Genomic DNA, 15,105 nt, shown 5'->3' on the forward strand with positions numbered 1-15,105 from the left:
CACTTGATTGGTCCTATTCTCTCACATCTTATCCTCTTGCTTTTTATATACTTGTAGAATGCCTTGGGGTTTTCCTTAATCCTGCTTGCCAAGGCCTTCTCATGGCCACTTCTGGCTCTCCTGATTTCATTCTTAAGCTCCTTCCGGCTAGCGTTATACAGTAATCTTCTAGATCTCTGTCATTAACAGATCCCTGGACATTTGCCATATTTCTGCTGTACTTTTCCCTGAGAATGGATTTTCCCAAGTTATGCTTTTATGGTTTAAGAAAAACCCCGAACATAAAGAGAAAGAACTCACTGCCTTTGGAGGTGCTAGGCCAGCTGCCGCCAATGTCCCGGAACTTCCTGTTCCCGCGCACTGGCTACTTGTGACGTCACAAGGCTACTTTATAAAATCGCAAGATTTTCAGAGCCTGCAGATGCAGGAAATTCAGTGCAGGAGGAACAGAAACTGTCAACATTTTGGCCTGAGACTGGACTTCATAGCTTACAGTTCGAGATAAGTATATTATCTAAGTACATATACAGTATAAGACCATAAGACATAGGAGTAGAATTAGGCCACTTGGCTCTTTTTATCATGGCTGATCCAGTTTTCCTTTCAGCCTTCCTCCACCTATCCCCCCCGCCCCCCCCCCGTATCCCTTCATGCCCTGGCCGATCAAGAATCTATCATCCTCTGCCTTAAATACACACACAAACTTGGCCTCCACAGCTGCCTGTGGAAAAGAATTCTTCAGATTCATCACTCTCTGGCTAAAGAAATATCACGTCATCTGCGATTTTAAAAAGGATACTCCTCTATTCTGAGACTATGTCCTCAGGTCCTAAACTTTTCCACCATAGGAAATATCCTCTCACATCCATTCTCTCAAGGCCTTTCAACGTTCTGTAGGTTTTAATGGAGTCACCTCTCATTCTTCTGAAATCTGGTGAATACAGGCCCAGAGCCATCAAACACTCTTCATATGACAACCCATTCGATCCTGGAATCATTTTTGTGAATCTCCTTTGAACCCTCCCCAGTTTCAGCACATCCTTACTAAGGTAAGGGGCCCAATATTGCTCACAATACTCAATACACTGGCCTCACCAGTGCTTTATAAAGTTTCAACATTGCATCCTTGTTTTTATATTCTAGTCTGCTTGAAATGAAAGCTAACATCACATTTGACTTCCTCAACACAGACTCAACCTGCAAATTAACCTTTAGGGAATCCTGCACAAGGACTCCCAAATCCCTTTGCACCTCAGACTGTTCTTGTGTTTTCTCTCCATTTAGAAAATAGTCTACCCATTCATTTCTTCCACCAAAGTGCATGACCATACACTTCCCAACACTGTATTCCATCTGCCATTTCCTTGCCCATTCTCCTAATCTGTCTGAGTTATTCTGTAGCCTGTTTACTTCCTCAAAACTTCCTGCCCCTCTACCTATCTTCATATTGTCTGCAAACTTTGCAACAAAACCATCAATTCCATCATCCAAATTATTGACATATAATGTAAAAATAATCAGTCCCAACACAGACCCCTGTGGAACATCATTAGTCACTGGCAGCCAACCAGAAAAGGCTCCATTTAATCCCATTCTTTACCTCCTGACAATCAGCCATTGCTTTATCCATACTAGAGTCTTTCCTGTAGTACTGTGGGCTCGTAGCTTGTTAAGCAGCCTCAAGTGTGGCACCTTGTCACTGATCTACTGAAAACCCAAGTACAAAACATCTACCAATTCTCCTTTGTCTATCCTGCTTGTTATTTCTTCAAAGAATTCCAACAGATTTGTCAGGCAAGATTACCCTTTGAGGAAACCATGCTGACTACAGCCTGTTTTATCCTGTGCCTCCAAATACCCTGAGACCTCATCCTTAATAATCATCTCCAACATCTTTCCAACCACTGAGGTCAGACTAACTGACAAGTAATTTCCTTTCTTCTGCCTCGCAAATGTAGAGTGACATTTGCAATTCTGCCATCTTCTGGATCTTGAAAGATCGTTACTAATGCCTTCACAATCTCTTCAGACACCTCTTTCAGAATCCTGGGGTGTATACAATCTTGTTCAGGTGATTTATCTACCTTCAAACCTTTCAGATTCCAAAGGACCTTCTCCCTAGTTATGGTAACCTCACACACATGATGCCCACTGACTCCTGGAACTTCTACCACACTGCTAGTGTCTTCCACAGTGAAGGCTGATGCATTCCCAGGATCATTCCCGTGAACCTCCTCTGGACCCTCTCCAACACCTGCACATGATCGCCATATTCCAAGTGCTGTGAGGTGAGCACAGCCCCAATGCCGTATTCAATTTGCTGATGACACCAGTGTCGTTGGACAAATCAAAGGCAGTGATGAATCAGCATGTAGGATGGAGACGGAAAATCTGTCAAATTTCTAGGTGTTATTATTTTTGAGGCCTTATCCTGGACCTAGAATGTCAGTGCAATTACAAAGAAAGCATAGTAGCACCTCTACTTCCTTAGGGCTTTCCAAAGATTTGGCGTGACATCTAAAACTCTGATGAACTTCTATAGATGTAGTGGATATGGCCTGGTCCAACACGGTAAAGCCTTCCCACCATTGAGCATATCTACACTGAGCACTGTCACAGCATCCATTATCAGGGACCCCACCACCCAGGCCATGCTCTATTCTCACTACTGCCGTGAGGAGGAAGGTACAGGAGCCTCAGGACTCACCCCACCAGATTCAGGAACAGTTATCACCCCTCAACCATTGTGCTCTTGAACCAGAGGGGATAACTTCACTCAACTTCACATGCCCCACCACTGAACTGTTCCCACAACCTATGGACTCACTTTCAAGGACTCTTCATATCATGTCCTCAGTACTTATTGTTCATTTATTTATTTATGATTTTTTTTCTCTCAGCTCAAGCTGGTAAAATTTGACGTACAGGCATAGCCAAGCAGACTCGTTTCTCAATTGCTAGGAACTTTTGGACTATGCTAGTGGTGTTTAGTATTGTGTCTTTCTGAAGGTTTACATAAATATTGCTGTGTAGACCTAATTGTTTAATGCTGTTGTGTAGTGACTTTGGGAGGATACCAGTTGTAGGTGTTACTATTGGGACAATGTATAGCCCATTCATGTTCCATAGTTTTCAATTTCCTTTTTTAATTCAACATATTCCTGGTGTTTTTCACTGACTGATTTCTGTATGTCGTCGTGTTTGGAATGGCGATATCTATTAATTGAATTGAATGGACTTTATTACTTACATCCTTCACGTACATGAGGAGTAAAAATCTTTACGTTATGTCTCCATGTGCAATTTGGAATTTATAGTAATTTATAATAAACATTATGTACAACAGGACAGTCAATATAACATAGAAATACAGTTGTGTCAGCATGAATTAATCAGTCTGTTAGTCTGGTGGAAGAAGCTGTCCCAGAGCCTGTTGGTCCTGGCTTTTATGCTGTGGTTCCGTGTCCCGGATGGTAGCAGCTGGAATAGATTGTGGTTGGGGTGACTCAGGTCCCCAATGATCCTTCGGGCCCTTTTTACACACCCGTCTTTGTAAGTGTCCCAAATAGTGCCCTGTCTGTAATAAAAGATCAGTCATTTAAGTGCTTTAGAAATTGTAGAAAAAACTGACTTCCAGAACTGTCCCAGTATAGAACATGTGTGTCAGTGTAGCTGTCTCAGTTTTACATCTATCACAATAACTATCAACATTAAGAAACTTTTTAGACAATCTCTCCTTCGTCAAATAGTAACAATGTACAATTTTAAATTGAATCAGTGAATGACTAGCACAAATCGAAGAAGAGTTAACCAACTTCAGAATCCACGTCCAGTCCTTCATCATAAAAGTCAAATTGAGTTCATTTTCCCAATCTTGTTTATTCTTAAATAAAAGACGCTTATCCCATTGTAATAGTAAATTATAAATTCTTCCAGTGGAAGAATCAAAGGTTCATACTTGTAATTTACAACCTAACAAATTAGCTGTGCTTTTTGGAATAATTCCTCAAAATATTCGTGATATTTCTTTGTCTGACCAACATGTAATTGCGTTTGTTACATTGACAGCTAGGAGGGCCGTTCTGTTGAAGTGGAAGGATGCGTCGGCTCCCACTCTGTCACAACGATTCTCTCCAGTGATGCTATGTCTTAGTTTGGAGAAAATTAGAAGTCGAACCTTTGAACCTATGTTTGATTTCGAAAAAAGATGGGGTTAACTTGCTCATTATTATTATTTCGGTTAATTGATAGATTTCCTCCAGGATCTAATTGTAAATTTTGGTATTTATTTTGCTGGCGGTTTGATGTTTATCTTTAGAAGCTTCTTGTATGACGCCTGGCTCCGGGGTTGAACACCGAATGGGTTTTTTCCTCACTTTTCTTTGCTTCAGGAAGGTTTTTTTTCTTTTTTTTTGTGTCACCATGTTTTTCAATCTTTAAAACATTGTTTTTTTCCTTTGGGACATTGTCAGTGTAACCTGCTTCGATGTACTCTTGTTATTTTGGATAATAATAATAAAAAGGTTTGAAAAGAGAAAGATCAGTCATAATGTAATCCCAAAGTCACTACACAATATTATCTCTTTTTGTATTTACACAGTTAATTATCTTTTGCACAGTGGTTATTTGTTCATCTGTAAATGAAAATTATTTTAAAATTTGTTATATGTTCTTTCCTGCTTCAGATCAGGGTATTCACAAATATATCCACAAAGAAGTGGAGGACTCACATCTTCAAAACCAGCAGAAAACACGTTGTTAGAACGAGCAGAAGGCAATACAGAAAGAAAAACAATCTCATTGCTACAGTAGTAGTACTACAGAAATCAAACTAACATTTATCATTCACTAAATGAGCTGATCTGCAATGTTAGTTCGAGATGACTGGAGTATAAAAGCAAGGATTAACGCTGAGACTTTGTAAAGCTCTGCTGAGGCCTGACTTGCAGTATTGTGAGCAGTCTGGGCCCCTGATCTTAAAAACAATGTGTGGAAACTGGAGACGGTTCAAAGGGAATTCACGAAAATAATTTCAGGATCGGCTTGTCATGTGAAGAGTGTTTGAAAGCTGTGGGCCTGTATTCACTGGTATGAATGAAGAGGAACCTTAATGAAACCTATCAAATGGTGATAGAGTGGATGTGTCCTCTAGTGGTGGCCTAAGATCAGAATAGAGAGGCGTCCTTTTAGAACAGATGAGGAGGGATTACTTTAGCCAGAGAGTGGTGAATCTGTGGAATTCATTGCCACAGGCAATTCTGCCCCTATATCTTATGCTGACAGACTGTTCCTCTCCCTTTTCCCCTCCCCTTCTCCCCTCACTCCTCCCCTCAATTTTCTCAAACCATTGCTGTGAATTGGTTCCCTTGTAAGACCATAAGATACAGGAGCAGAAGTAGGCCATTCGACCCATCAAGTCTGTTCCGCCATTCAATCATGGGCCGATCCAATTCTTCCAGTCATCCCCACTCCCCCACCTTCTCCCCATACCCTTTGATGCCCTGGCTAATCAAGAACCCATCTATCTCTGCCTTAAATACACCCAATGACTTGGCCTCCACAGCTGCTCATGGCAACAAATTCCACAGATTTACCACCCTCTGACTAAAGTAATTTCCCTGCAACTCAGTTCTAAATGGATGTCATTCAATCCTGAAGTTGTGTCCTCTTGTCCTAGACTCCCCTACCATGGGAAATGACTTTGCCATTTCTAGTCTGTTCAGGCCTTTTATCATTTGGAATGTTTCTATGAGATCCCCCCTCATTCTCCTGAACTCCAGAGAATTCAGCCCAAGAGCTGCCAGACATTACTCGTACAATAACCCTTTCATTCCTGGAATCATTCTCGTGAAACTTCTCTGAACTCTCTCCAATGTCAGTATACCCTTTCTAAAATAAGGAGCCCAAAACTGCACACAGTATTCCAAGTGTGGTCTGACGAGTGCCTTATAGAGCCTCAACATCACATCCCTGCTCTTATATCCTTTACCTCTATAGATGAATGCCAACATTGCATTTGCCTTTTTCACCACTGACTCAACCTGGAGGTTAACCATTAGGGATCTTGCACAAGGAGTCCCAAGTCCCTTTGTATCTCTGCATTTTGAATTTTCTCCCCATCTAAATAATAGTCTGTCCATTCATTTCTTCCACCAAAGTGCATGACCGTACACTTTCCAACATTGTATTTCATTTGCCACTTCTTTGCCCATTCCTCTAAACTATCTAAGCCTGTCTGCAGACTCTCTGTTTCCTCAACACTACCTGCCCTTTCACCCATTTTTGTATCATTGGCAAATTTAGCCACAAATCCATTAATCCCATTGTCTATTGTACTTGCTCAAAACAATCCCTTTCCAAGCTACCCCATTTTGTCCTTCAGTCTTCCATTTTATTTTAGCGTTTACCAAGGAAGAATCACATTTAACCTTTTCCTTACACCATCCTGTTGTGTGTGGTCTTTCTATTGTGTTTCTCATATTAACAGTGAATGCCAAGAAGATCTGAGGTGGAGGAGTACTTGGGGCTTATTTAATAAATTTTATTGAGGAATAAGATTAAAGAAATTTCATTTAAAATTATATATAGATATTATCCAACCAATGTTTATTTGGCAAGGTTTAATTCTGATATTGAAACTACCTGTTCTTTTTGTGGTTTATATCCAGAGGATTTATTTCATCTGTTTTGGGATTGTGAATATGTTAAAACATTTTGGGTTGATGTTTGTCAATTAATAGATCAATATATTAATGTGGATTTTACTTTTTGTTTTGGTTTTATGTCTTATTTGGGTTTATTAATAATACCAAATCTCAAAGGGATCATTTCTTTATCATAAATCTTATGTCAAGTTACAGCAAATTTTATATCCATAAATGCAAATACAGCAAAAAGAAATCTTCATTTATATTTTTTACATCAGACTTCAACCTATACGTTAATACTCTGAAAACTTCCCATAACCAGAAAGCTGTAAAGACTGTACAAACCTGTCAACGTTTTGGGTTATCTCTGTAAATGTTTCTGTTTTGTGGCTCCTTTTAGATATAGTTCCTTCTGTCCAACAGTATTTAGAGTGGATTTTCTTGTTTATTTGTATATTTAAAGTTAATAGCTATATATTTGTTGCTGCTTCTGTGTGATTCCCTGGCTTCGATAGCATATGTTTAGTATTTCTGTTTTTGATTGTGTTCTGGAAAAATAAAAGAAAGTTTAAAAAACCCTTTTCCTCGTCTTGTAAAATTTAATGGTGGTTGGCAGACGAGCATAAGGTGCAATACCGCCACCTACTGAGCTGGAGTGTGAAGCAAAGACACAAGCAGCATCATCATCATGTGCAGTGTTGTAAGATGTGGCAATCATGGCTTTCCATGACCATGACTGCTCTTGGTAAATTTTTCTACAGAAGTGGTTTGCCATTGCCTTCTTCTGGGCAGTGTCTTTACAAAATGGGTGACCCCAGCAATCATCAGTACTCTTCAGAGACTGTCTGCCTGGAGTCAGTGGTCACATAACCAGGATTTGTGATATGCACCATATGACCATCCACCACCTGTCCCATGGCTTCATGTGATCCTGATCGGGGGCTAAGCAGGTGCCACACCTCACCCAAGGGTGACCTGTAGGCTAGTGCAGAGAGGGGGAGCCTTACACTTCCTTTGGTAGAGACGTAGCTCCTCCCTGGGTGAGTATACCCAGTGGGCTGAAAGTGGCCGGTTTCTGTGCTGTAGCAAGTCAAAACAAGTCAAATGTTTTTCAGAGTGTCAAACTGGCACTTGTCTATATTATGACAGCAATAGCCAAACAAAACATCCATCCCAAAGATCTCAATTTAGCAGCCGGATGTTTCCTTTGCTCCCCATGGGAACTACATTTAAACTATAAACGCTGCACTGCTTCTTGTCAAGTCTACTACTGAAAGACACATATTAAACCTGAACTGACACTATGAAAGTGATCTAAATCTGTGAAAATACTGGTGTGGAAACTGAAAAAAAATAGATAGCAGAAAATACAATCCATAGAATTAGGGATCCAATATATTCCAAAGTTCCAGGGGGAAGCATCACACAGATTGACACCTTCCTGAATTCTCTAGAGTTACCCACTTTAAGTGAAGAACAAAATAGAACGATGACTGCTGACATAACTGAAGTTGAATTAAAAGCTGCAATTAGTAGGCTTAAATTAAATAAGTCACCAGGATCAGATGGGTATACGGGAGAGTGGTACAAAGAATTTAAAAATGAATAATTCCTGTCTTACTCCCCACACTGAAATGGGCTCTAAAAAAGGCACAAATGCCACCCAGCTGGAAGAAAACCATAATCTCAGCTACACCGAAAGAAGGCAAAGATAAAATGGAATGTGGGTCATTAAGACCAATATCTGTTCTTAATGTAGATTATAGAATAATCATGGCCAAACGATTATAAGAGTTTCTAACCACACTGATACATAATGATCAGACAGGTTTTATACGACAATGCCAGACTTAAGACAATATACTAAGGACACATTATGGATCATATACAAAAAAATAAAATCGAAGCAATAGTGATAAGCGTGGACGCTGAAAATGCATTTGATTCAGTTAATTGGAATTTTCTTTACAGAGTTTTACATAGATTTGGTTTCCAAGACACAATTATTAAAACTATACAGGCACTATATGACAATCCCACTGCTAGGATTAAAATCAATGGATATTTATAAAATAATCTTACCCTAGAAAGGGGCATGAGACAGGGTTGTGCATGGTCACCACTACTCTTCGTGTTATATCTGGAACCATTAGCTCAATACAACAGACATAATGAAGATATCAGGGGAATTACTATTAAAGGGACAGAGCATAAATTGGCTTGTTATGCAGATGACATTTTGATCTGTCTAGGGCAACCAGCATACTCTTTACCTAGAGTTCGTTTCAGAACTTTGCAATTATCCAAAAAAGGGGGGATGGGGCCTGATGCACCATCAATAACTCTCCCTGAGACATAAAGGCGAGATATCAGCTTTTATTGACTGGAAGAAGGAACAAGCAGTGAGTGACCACCATACTACATCCTGGAGACTGAGAGGCCAGGTTCAGGCCTCAATCGCCTTTGTACCGGGGTCAGTGGGAGAAGCCACAGGAGCAGTCAGCGGGGGGCGTGTCCAGACAGGTATATGTAGTTCACCACAGGGCCTACCTTCTCTTAGAGATTATTATTTTGCAGCACAGTTGAGAGCTGTGATATGTTGGTGCAACCCATCATATGATGCTCAATGGAGAAACATTGAGGACAGGATACTCTCCATCCCCATACAAGCAATTTTGGCTGATAACAACCTACAAAGTTACATAAATACTATTGATAACCTGTGGGTCAATGGACTCTTAAAATATGGAAAACTATTATAAAATATAAACTAAAGAGAGACATTGCAATTCTTAAATGGTGTGCATATGACTCAGATTTTACGCCGAATAAACTGGATGCTAGATTTAAGGACTAGATAGCTAAAGGAATAACAATTCTTTGCAGTATAATGAAAGAAGGAACACTGTTCAGTTTTGAAATGCTCAAAGAGAAACACTTGTTAGAAAAACAAGACTTTTATCGATATTTACAGATGCAACAATATGTTACTAGGAGGGTTAAAAATGTAACCAAGGCAAGTACATGTCTGATAGAGCTATTTAGAAAAGCATATAATTCAGACAATGGTAGTAGAATCATTTCAAGCATGTATACGGGGTTGTCAAATCTTAAAACACATTTGACTTCATACATTAAAACAAAATGGGAGAAGGAAGGAGGGATAATTATATCTGAGGAAGAATGGACAATAATATGGAGATATCAAAGGAAGTGTACCAGTTCACAGAAATGGAGGGAGTTTGGATGGAAAAACTTGATAAGATATTTTATTACACCTTCTCAAAAATCCCATTATGATAGTAAAATCCTTGTTTGCTGGAGAAGTTGTGGAAATCAAAATGCAAACCATTATTATATTTTCTGGGAACAACACACACAAAATGCTGGTAGAACACAGCAGGCTAGGCAGCATCTATAGGGTTCGCTTCTCCCTATAGATGCTGCCTAGCCTGCTGTGTTCCACCAGCATTTTGTGTGTGTTGTTGTTTGAATTTCCAGCATCTGCAGATTTCCTCGTGTTTGGTCATATTTTCTGGGAATGCCCCATTCTCAAAGACTATTGGAGTGGGATACACAATGCCCTACAAGACATCTTTAAATGTGAAATACCCTTAGAGAGTAAGACCATATATTTTGGATATATACCTCAAGAATGGTTGAAAAAAGATAAATATTTAATGAATATACTGTCAGTGGCAGGTGAAAAGACTCTTACTAGGAAATGGTTATCACAGGAGAGCCCAACTTTAAATACATGGATGGAAATTACAATGAACATTTACAAAATGGAGAAGATAACAGCATCTGTTAATCATAAGTTGGAACATTTTGATTCATACTGGGAAAAATGGTTTAACTACATAACACCTCATAGGCCTGATTTTATTCTCACAAATCAATATGTTGTAAAAAAAAGATCATTCCCTATTTGTACATAGTTTTCTCAGATAATTATTATGTGGAGATTTGTGACATATTATATATATGTGCAGTATCTGAAATACATCTTATGGAAATATTTGTTTGATGATAAACTTCAATAAAAAATAAATTCCAAAAAAAATTAAACCTGTACTAGGAGCGGGGCGGGACTAAACCCGGAAGTGCGTAACGGAGAGTGGGGCGGAAGTGGGTCTCCCCGAAACCGGAAGCGCGTGTATAGTATCGTCACCGCGTGTGTAGAGTGTGAAGCCGGGATGAAGTTCGGTTATCGGGTGAGGGGTCCCGTGGGGTGCAGGGTCACAGGGGTAGTGGACTGTGGTGGGTGGGTGAGGGGTCCCGTGGGGTGGAGGGTCACAGGGGTAGTGGACTGTGGTGGGTAGGTGAGGGGTCCCGTGGGGTGGAGGGTCACAGGGGGTAGTGGACTGTGGTGGGTAGGTGAGGGGTCCCGTGGGGTGGAGGGTCACAGGGGGTAGTGGACTGTGGTGGGTAGCTGAGGGGTCCTGTGGGGTGGAGGGTCACAGGGGTAGTGGACTGTGGTGGGTGGGTGAGGGGTCCTGTGGGGTGGAAGGTCACAGGGGTAGTGGACTGTGGTGGGTAGGTGAGGGGTCCTGTGGGGTGGAGGGTCACAGGGGTAGTGGACTGTGGTGGGTAGGTGAGGGGTCCCGTGGGGTGGAGGGTCACAGGGGTAGTGGACTGTGGTGGGTAGCTGAGGGGTCCCGTGGGGTGGAGGGTCACAGGGGGTAGTGGACTGTGGTGGGTAGGTGAGGGGTCCCGTGGGGTGGAGGGTCACAGGGGGTAGTGGACTGTGGTGGGTAGCTGAGGGGTCCCGTGGGGTGGAGGGTCACAGGGGGTAGTGGACTGTGGTGGGTAGGTGAGGGGTCCTGTGGGGTGGAAGGTCACAGGGGTAGTGGACTGTGGTGGGTAGGTGAGGGGTCCCGTGGGGTGGAGGGTCACGGGTAGTGGTCTGTGGTGGGTAGGTGAGGGGTCCCGTGGGGTGGAGAGTCACAGGGGGTAGTGGACTGTGGTGAGGGTTTTGGGCCAGGTTGTTGGGCTGCAAGAACCTGGTTCAGGGACTGGGAGTCACAGAAGATGGAGGGGTGGGGGGTGTGTCGGGAGGGGAATGGGGGATTTAATCTCCCAGTCTATATCTGCACTAGCCCTGTCCCCAATCGGGCCGAGGTCTCACCCATCCCCTCCAAACAACCCCCCTCCACCCTGCCGTACTGACCACTGACCTGACCCATGGCCCTGCCCAGACTTCTCACTTCTCCCCTGCTCAAATCTTCCACCTCTCCCCAAGCCCAAACCATCTGCTCCTGTGCCCCCGCCCCATGTGCCCCTACAGTGGCCTTTTGCCTCTCTCCTTGCCCTATGCTCTGTGCCCCTACAGTGGCCTTTTGCCTCTCTCCTTGCCCTACGCTCTGTGCCCCTATTTTGACCTCTCACCTGTACCACCATCTCCCTACTCTCAGCTCTTTCCTGCTCCAATAGTACATCTATCCCCCCCGGACCACTCCCCTAACTCGCTCCGACCCTGGCTGTGAACTCTCAACCCCGTCGGGTTCGCCCTGAGTGACAGTGTTGTGTTTGCCCTGCAGTTCTCCAACCTTCTGGGGACAGTTTACCGGAAAGGGAACTTGAACTTCTCGCCGGACGGGAGTTCAGTGCTGAGCCCCGTGGGGAACCGCCTGTCCGTCTTTGACCTGAAGAAGTGAGTGGGAGTGATCTGAGGCTCTTGCTTCCTGCAGGGTGGGGGTGGTGTTGGTCAGCCCAAGAGGATGCTCCTCGAGGCTCACAATATTTAAATATCCAGATAAGCCAAAGCTGACGAGGCTACTGCCAAGTGCACATTAATGGTATTGCTGGAGGCGGTCAGCATGGAGATAATGGGCTGAAGGGCCTACGATAGTAGGAGACCATAGTGAGCACTGATATGCTAATATAGTCTGTGCTCAGTTTCAGAATTGGGTTTATTACTGGTGACAGATGTTGTGAAATCTTGTTTTTTATGTCAGATGTGGTACTATATTTCACAAAATCAAGACAAATTTTAGAGTTATATGTGGACACATGCTTTGGTAATAAATCAACTTTTACAATAAAATTGCAAACGAATAGTGAGGAAGTGTCCATGAGTTCAATGTCCATTCAGAAATCTGATGGCAGAGGGGAAGAAGCTGTTCCTGAATCGTTGAGTGTGAAACTTCAGGCTCCTGTGCCTCCTCCCTCCCTGATGGTAGAAATGAGAAGGGGGTTTGTCCTGGGTGATGGAGATTGGTGATGATGGATGCTGACTTTCTGAGGCATTGCCTTTTGATACCGGTGAAGCTAGAGCCCCTGATGAATCAGGCTGAGTTTATAACTTTCTGCAGCCTTTATCAATCCTGTGCAGTGGCCCCTCCATATCAGACTGTGATGTAGCCAGTTAGAATGCTCTCCATGATATATCTCTAGAAATTTGCGAATGACTTTGCTGACATACCGATTCTCAGACTCCTGATGACGTATAGCCACTAGTGTGCTTTCCTTGTGATTGCATCAACGTGTTGAGTGATAAACAGTGTCCCCAGCCATGTGTGAATACCGCCCTTTAAAACCTGGGCCATCTGCTGGGTATTGCGCCTCTGGCAGTTTTATATGGTCGAGGGAAAGGCATTGAATTTTGGTAAGTTAATCCAGGACAGGATATACACATTGCCCTGGGGAGTGTTGTAGAACTGAAGGAGGTTGGGGGTGCAGCTTCATGGTTCTCTGAAAGTGAAAATGCATGTGGATAGGGTGGTGGTGTAGACTTAACGCTGGTCTTTATCAGTCAGAGTGTTCGGTACAGGAGTTGGGGTGTGATGTTACATCCATACGGGGCAATGCCACAAGGAGGTCGGACTGTGGGAGGAAACCCATGCGCTCATTGGGAGAACGTACAGACTCCTTACAAACAGTGGTGGGAATGCCAAGATTGCAGCTGATGGGAGTCGGGCAAGCAGTCCCCGAGCAGGGTGGGTGGGACCCTGCTGGCCCTTTCCCATATCTATTTTATTTTATTTAGAGATGCAGCCCCAGTGGGCCTTTTGGCCCTTTGAACTTTGCCCCCCAGCAACTCCAAACCCCGACTTAACCCTAACCTAGTCACAGGACAATTCGTCTGGTCCATCTTTGGACCCTGGGGGAAAACTGAGCACCCAGTGGCCCCGTTGGTGGGTAGACTGGTGATGCATGGGGCAGTATCGACTGGGTGCTGGAGATCCTTGCATCCACCACCATGCAGTCTCTGCACCGTGCACTCATGTAGCTTGTTGGGGTGCTGTCTGTTGCACATCGCTAGCATGATGTGAGTATGGGTGTGCTCAGTGCAGCTGGGGTTGTATATAGTGACGTCTTCAACACCATGAGGGATCCCATCCACCTGCTCATGGACCGTCTGTCCACTCCATCCGGGAGGAGGCTACATAACATCCACACCAGAACCAGAGACTCAAACAGTCACTTTCCCCAAACAATAAGGCTGAACAACACCTCCACCCACTAACTCACCCCCACACCCCCCACCACCACTACCATATCATTTCCTGTCAGTCACCTTAGGTACCTTATGTCTAGCATCACTTTATGGACATACGATCAATCTAGTACAGTACGTAAGTTACCTTGTGTATTTATATTTACTGTGTTTTAAGTTTTTTTTTAATCTTATTGTGTTTATTTTGTGTGAAATCTGATCTGGAGTGACAATTATTTTGTTCTCTATTATACTTGTGTACAGGAAATGACATTAAGCAAATTTGATTGTATGCACATTGATAATGAATTTACTTTGATTTGTTTTGGTCCCCTGCAGTAACAAAGCAGAGACGTTGCCGTTGGCTCTGAACAGGAACATTGTGTGTGTGGGACAGTCTCCCGACGGGCATCTGGCCATCCTCGTCGATGAAGGTGAGTCCTCCTGCAAACACCGTCTCCTGCCAAGACTCAGCTGATCGGGCAGCATCCGTGTGGAAGGGAGATGAAGTGTCATGTTTCTGGATTGAGAGGAGAGACCGGCATAGAAGAGGGGAGTGTGGTGCAATAGGAGCCTGAGATGATTGGTGGACTGGGCGGGGGCAGTGGAGGAGGGGCAAGTTGGGAGATGGTGGTAGATGGATGATAGATGGGGCAGAGAGAGAGGGGAAGGTGGGGATGAGGGAATAAGTAGTATAAATGATGTAGGCCGAGGGGAGAGTGAAGGTGGGATGGGGTAAGTATCAAGGTTGGAGACGACAGATGGAGGAGGGGGAGTCACAAGGCTGCCTCAGCTGGTATCTAGGCAACAGATCCTGGGTGCTGAGGAACACAGCAGGTAAGGCAGCGTCGATCAAGGGGAATGAGCCGTTGGTGCTTTTGGTCAAGACCCTTTGAGTGACCTGAAACATCAACCATCCCTCTGCCTCAAGAGATGCCTCCTGAACCCCTCAGTTCCTCCAGTGCTCTGTGTGTTGCTGAAGGGAGTAAGGAAGTATATTGGACTTTGATTAGTAAA

The 15,105-nt window shown here is 43.4% G+C and overlaps 1 protein-coding gene across 1 annotated transcript in view; it reads left to right on the forward strand.

Moving 5' to 3' along the window:
* Positions 1 to 10,792: 10,792 nt before the first annotated feature.
* The window catches only part of pwp2h (PWP2 small subunit processome component), an 80,337-nt gene continuing 76,024 nt past the window's right edge, over positions 10,793 to 15,105 (forward strand). The window contains exons 1-3 of the mRNA XM_059966042.1: positions 10,793 to 10,864; positions 12,191 to 12,303; positions 14,428 to 14,522. Coding sequence (XP_059822025.1) covers positions 10,847 to 10,864; positions 12,191 to 12,303; positions 14,428 to 14,522 — 226 coding nt within the window. The 5' untranslated portion in view covers positions 10,793 to 10,846. The remainder of the gene's footprint in view (positions 10,865 to 12,190; positions 12,304 to 14,427; positions 14,523 to 15,105) is intronic.

The sequence above is a fragment of the Hypanus sabinus genome, chromosome 4 (genome assembly GCF_030144855.1).
Source record: "Hypanus sabinus isolate sHypSab1 chromosome 4, sHypSab1.hap1, whole genome shotgun sequence".
NCBI lineage: Eukaryota > Metazoa > Chordata > Chondrichthyes > Myliobatiformes > Dasyatidae > Hypanus > Hypanus sabinus.